At 34.5% G+C, this 6,219-nt stretch overlaps 2 protein-coding genes across 2 annotated transcripts in view; both read right to left on the reverse strand.

The window, feature by feature from the left end:
- Window positions 1-1,635: 1,635 nt before the first annotated feature.
- Window positions 1,636-3,660, reverse strand: LOC130804163 (protein MAIN-LIKE 1-like). The gene is made up of 2 exons (XM_057668514.1): window positions 2,203-3,660; window positions 1,636-2,127 (listed from the first exon to the last, which is right to left on the reverse strand). The coding sequence occupies exon 1, from the start codon at window positions 3,220-3,222 to the stop codon at window positions 2,740-2,742; it is 483 nt and encodes a 160-aa protein (XP_057524497.1). The 5' UTR covers window positions 3,223-3,660; the 3' UTR covers window positions 1,636-2,127; window positions 2,203-2,739.
- Window positions 3,661-6,052: 2,392 nt separating this feature from the next.
- LOC130804172 (endo-1,3;1,4-beta-D-glucanase-like) overlaps window positions 6,053-6,219 on the reverse strand; it is a 14,799-nt gene continuing 14,632 nt past the window's right edge. The window contains exon 7 of the mRNA XM_057668527.1: window positions 6,053-6,219. This exon is cut by the window's right edge and continues 234 nt beyond it. The gene's annotated coding sequence lies outside the window, so the exon portion shown is untranslated.

A 6,219-nucleotide genomic window follows, 5' to 3' on the forward strand; every position in this document is an offset into this window, starting at 1 on the left:
ACTTTAATTAATAAATATATTAACAACCTTATTTTTCTTCATTAAAACCGCAACATATCCTAAAATCATGTATCTATTTTATAAGAAATATTATAGTTTTATACTAACAGCATGTAATTACATTTCTATTTAAAATTTATATTTATATATGCTTTTATAGTAATAACTTTGTGCATTGCATAAGTATCTATACTAGTATTAATATATTTTCAAGAGATTTATTACATTTTGACAAATTTACTTATTTTATAAACTATATTTGTGCTGACAAACAAATTTAATAAACTAAACATATACAAATATATCCTCTAAAAATTAATTATATTTGTCAATTTTAAAGAATATTACAACCTAAATTAATTTTGACAAATTTTATAGAATAAACTAAATATTTGCTAATAAATTTCTGGGGTACATAGTTATAGATTAGAAAAATCGATTATCTAATACCCATGAGGTAAACTGCGTAATAATAGCCATGAACCATGAGGTTCACAGGTGGGACGAGTAAAAAAAATTCATTTTGATCCTTAATTTTTGTTTTTGTTTTTCTCTTGGAATATTAAAATAATTTACTTAGGCTTTAGGATAGAAGCGAACTTCCTAAAAGCTTGATGCTATTTAGAATCTCTTGATGGATAAAAAGAGAAACTATTCCCAGATTATGGCTAAAAAAAAGAATAATTCCCACTTTGCATTTTTTGGGAAAGTATTTCCCACAATACCGTCCACGTGGAAAATTAATTTTTTTTTTATTTTTTCAGATAAAACCGCCACTTGAGATGGCGGTTTGCCTTAAGCACAAAAACGCCACATGAAGTGGCGGTTTGGTCAAGGCAAACCGCCATCTCAAGTGGCGGTTTGGTCCAGGTAAACCGCCACTTCATGTGGCGGTTTGCTTGTGGCCTGATTTTTTTTTTCTTTCATTTTAAAATAGTGAACGCAACATGCATTAAAGTAGTTCAATACCATCTATTCCATAATAATCAATTACGAACCGGGTTGTTTTGAAAAAAATAATTATGAAAATAATACAAAGATATATTACAATTATGGAAACTCATACAAGAAGTTCAAGTCATATAAGAATATACAAAGTTTGTTAAACTACAACCCCCGGCCCCTTTTGTTTTGCGCACCGGTGGATGATGATGGTGTGAACTCGTCAACCTCCGCAATGACATTAAGAGCAGGAGCTCGTCGTTGACTAGCACGCTGATATGTGATAATCCTTTGCGGAGGCGATGGATGTGGAGGAGGAGTGTTGATGGAAGCCGGGGGAACGAACGGCGACATAGTAGCGGATGTCGATGGCGATCTGGAAGACCGACCTCGAGTAGATGAGCGCTGGCGACCTCTTGTGGACCGAGAACTGGATCCTCCGGAAGAGCTACCTCGATGGGCTGAACTCCTTGGAGAAGGAGTGTGGAATGTGTCATCTACCTCGCCAATGACGGGTGGAGTCGGTATGAGGTACTCATAACCCGCCTGACTCAATGCATCGGTCAACGACGCGTTAATGGAGCCTAAGGTCTGAGAACATAGCCGATACCCCACGTCAACTGGCGATGTAGCGACCCCTTGAATCGTGTCATTACATTGTATGAGCACCGATCGGATGCGCTCAGCCTGTTTGTTATCATTATATTGTTAAAAGAGTTACTTAAAACTATTACTATTTGTTATGAGTGTTGAAAGAAAACGTACCAGTAACGTAGATGTCGGATGGTAATGTGATCCTGGCTGCGCAAATGCGGTGTTCGTTAGGCGTAATATGGAGATACGCCTGTACCAACTCATGTACATAGCAGAGCTATGACCTGTGAAGTTATCTCCTCCAACCAATCTAGATGCTCGGTCGTTCCACGCATCTACATGCGATCTATGTCGTACGAGATAGTTCTTGTCCCCAGTCCTCCGATCGATCGCATGTAGTTGAGGTTGGGTGTCACAGGCTTGCGGAATTACCTGCTCCAAACCGAATTGACGCATGACACGATTCGGGAGATGTAGCTCGACGATGTCAAAGCAAATAAGAGGACAACGCGATCTCCAAATCTCGTGGCCCGATGTACATATGTGCGGTAGAGCTTCCATCTTAGCCGCTGTTTAAGGCTGCCATGTCATCTGTAATAGAAATCAATATGCTTAGTAATGTATACAATTTATTCATAACTAATACAAATAGTAAATGTTACTAACCTGTTCGTCCCGTTGTCGATCTAGTGCGTCCCTGTAGTAGACGAGAGTATGTGTGGAGTGGGATCTCGAAAGATATACGCAAATAGTGAATTATGAATTTGAATAGTGAATTGAGTGTTGCTACCTTACTGCCAAAGGATCCATCCCGCGCCGATGCTGTGACCCTAATATCGGTTCAAAATCATCCGCGTCATCTTCCTGATCATGTTGCCCATCCGGTCGAACCGTCCGAATAATGGGCCTCCCTATGTGCTCCCATGACCATATATGTAATAACATCAAGCATCCACCAATGTCCTTGGCACCCTTACGAGATGCTCGACATAAGTTACGATACAGATACGCTAGGGTAGCACTTCCCCAACTGTACTCATCTACGCGCTCCAAGTCTCCCAGTAGAGGGAGATAGATCAACTGTACCGAGTCGCCGCTCTTGTCTGGAAACAAGATGCATCCAAACAGGTACAAGATGTAAGCTCGGGCATGTCTGTCAACCGTCACATCATCTGCATCATCCTCAAGCGCGCTAAAATGCTGTCAGAGCCAAGTCAGCTTCAATGACGATCCAACGATGATCTTCGGCTGTGAGGGGTCTTGAGGGTTTTCCGGCCAAACCCCTAGCAGCTCATGTACTAATGCTGGCCAATTTCCCTCCCCATGACCAATGACTGCTTGTCCTTCAACCGGCAGTCCCATGATAACTGCCACATCTTGCAACGTGATCGTTGCCTCGCCAACTGTGAGGTGGAAGGTATGTGTCTCCGGCCTCCACCTCTCCATCAATGCAGTGATAAGAGCTCGATCGAGCTCTAAGCCCCCGCCCAACAACCGGTGAATGTATCTGAAACCAGCTAGCTCGACTACGTCTAATACCCTGTCATCCACCTCCCACAGTAACGTACTCGCCTGGTAGTGCTGACGAGTAACTAATTGGGCAGTGGAGCCCTCCCACGCAGCTACGCTCCTGTGTGTCGCCTGAAGCGTAAGCACTGATGGATCAACTGGTCCCGGCATCGCCATGATCGCTGTTACATACAAAAGCAAGAGCACTTATGCTTTCATTATTCTTAATCGGGACTAACACATTTTTCCCAGTCACCGAGTATTTCATCTCCATTTTTAACATAAATGAGTTGCGATCACAACCAATTACATCATAGACTTTGCTAACAAACACCTCAAAAGTCGTATTTTGACGATGGATAAACATCACTGTATTTAATCCTCCATTATACCTAACATCGGATCCAGTATAACTTACTTCCCCACCCCAATACACTATAACAGGATAATGATCCATATTCTGCAAATATAAACATGTTTTTCATGTGATTTCACATACACTTAATTGTTGATTGTGAGAAAGGGAAGTGTAAATTTGAATACAAGAATTTGTGATATTAAGGTATTAGAACACTTACTAGAAAGTTCATTTCACCCCTAGTAGCTAAAAATACCATGAATATATACAAAAATCATTAAACTAACCCTACAAAGTAATAAATTTTCATTGAAGCATTTCATGAAACACTTTATATGCATACAAAACAAATCCTAAAATTCTAAGTACAAATGTGTAAAACGTAAGCTTAAATCATGAAAACAATAGAATGTAACAAACAATTAACGTTTTTATAACTTCAATTCAAAACAATAATGAACAAAAAAACAATTTGCATATTGAACAAAAATTAGGGTTTTATTCATACCTTAAATGAGGATGAAAATGAACTAGTACACAAGGAGAAGATGGGAATGTAGATGATTAGCTTAGTTGAATGAGAGGAATTGTAAATTTGAAGTAAATGAGAGTGAAGAATTTTTTTTTTTTTAGGAAAACCGGCAGCAACAATGGAATGAAGAGCAAAATGGAATACAGTGAAGAACTCACGACATTCTGTTCTTTTCTACTGCTACCAAACCGCTACTTCAAGTGGCGGTTTACTCCACATTAATTTTTTTTTAAAAAAATAAAAAATAAAAAAACCACAAAACGCCATTTCAAGTAGCGGTTTAGTTAAGATCCCTAAACAAAACCGCCATTTCATGTAGCGGTTACATTAAAAAAAAAAAAATTCTCAAACCAATCCTACGTGGACGGTAAACTGGAAAATACTTCCCCATTTTAAGGAAAGTGGGAATTACTTTTAAATTTGGGAATATTATGGGAATAGACTCATAAAAAGACTATAAAATTTTATTTGACATTCTTATAATTATTTGTCATCATACAATCCAAAGTTGTTAAAATTGGAATTCTACTTAAAATCGTTTACAGAGGTAGAATTGAATCGTAGATTCGTATGATTCTACAAATAAACCTAAATATATTAAAATATATAGTATCTTATCATTATTATCCATTTTAAAAGTCTAAATTTATGAATTAAAGTTAGTGTGACTTTATTTTTAACATTGTAAAGAAAACTTTTTAATAATTAGTTTACCTCTTCATATCAATCAAGAAATTTATTTTTTAAAAGTTTTCATGATGATACATTTGAAATTTATTTATATAAGTGAAAGAGATTAGTAAGAGATGGTACATAAGAAAAATTAATAATAATTAATACTAAATTAATAGAATCGGACTGTTAAATTGTAGGATCGTAGAATCGTGTTATGATTCTACCTCTGAAAATTTTATTCCATTTAGAATCATAAGATTCTACAACTTTAAGATTCTACAACTTTAAGATTCTACAACTTTAAGATTCTACCTACGATTCAAATTGCTCACTTGTTTTTGGATCGTAAAATCGTAGATCAAAATCGCAATTTTAACAACAATGATACAATCTGGTAAAAATACTGTAAAATTTATATGACATTCTCATAATCATTTGCCATATGAAATAATTTTTACTAAAGTTAACATCAACTTGTTCCTTTATATATGAGTAGTATATTATAATTAAATATGTTCAGTTAAATTTTCTTAGAATATTATATTTTTGAATTTAAAAGCTACATAAAATTTCCAATTAAAGTTTCTTAAAATTATTTACTTTATTATGTTCAAATATTTGCTAATTAACAAAATTTTTTCATTAAAATTTTACTTTCAAAAATATTCATCAAGAAACAAAAGATACATGATAATCAAAAGAGTTCCTTTGAGATTGACAAAAAAATCATTATAATAACGTCATTGGAAGATTACCCAGATTTTTCTTAATTAATACTTATATTAATATTAACAATTAATTTTTTTCATTCAAAGCACTTTATATTCTAAAATTTCTCTATCTATTTTATAAGAAATATTATAATTTAAGACTGATAATTTGTAATGAACTCGCGACTTACAAATCTGATAAAAAGATAATCTTACTTTTGCTTCATAAACTCCTCTATCTCCCATGTGATTTCTTGAGTTCTCTAATTAGATCCTAAAGCAATTTAACCACAAGAATTGGTTTCTCCTCGTCTCATAAGTTTTCTTCAATCTCAAAAGGTTTTCCATCTAAGGCATTAGACTTATTTGGAATTATTTCATTAAAATTACTTCAACCCGTTTTTCCGTTTTTGTTTGTTCTTTCCGTTTACTTTTTCATAGTTTTCAAAGTAAATTTTAAACCTTAATATATCTAAATACACATCATAAAAAATTATAAAAATATATGGTAAAAAAGTATACTTTAAGACGAATCTAACGAGATCTCACGTGAATATATTTTATCATCTATATATGTCTTAAAAATCTTAATTAAATTTGTCTCTCCAAAATAAAATATTCCTAACAGGAATAACATTAGGAAAGAGAGGGAGTATTAAATACATGTACATACCGTAAAGTAAGACGATAACTAGAAACCTTGTCTACCCATTCTGGTAAAAGAGCATGGAATTGGAAACATAATAATATGTTTTATACAGTATATATCATCACCATCATATTTGGTATATCCTGCTTATAGAAATTATAGTCAGGGTCTGAAAATAGAAAAAAGACGACAACTCATATAGTCAAAAAGTCCCTCAACTCAAAAAAAAAAAATAAATAATACAACATAT

This window comes from Amaranthus tricolor, chromosome 2, assembly GCF_026212465.1.
Source record: "Amaranthus tricolor cultivar Red isolate AtriRed21 chromosome 2, ASM2621246v1, whole genome shotgun sequence".
NCBI classification, from domain to species: domain Eukaryota; kingdom Viridiplantae; phylum Streptophyta; class Magnoliopsida; order Caryophyllales; family Amaranthaceae; genus Amaranthus; species Amaranthus tricolor.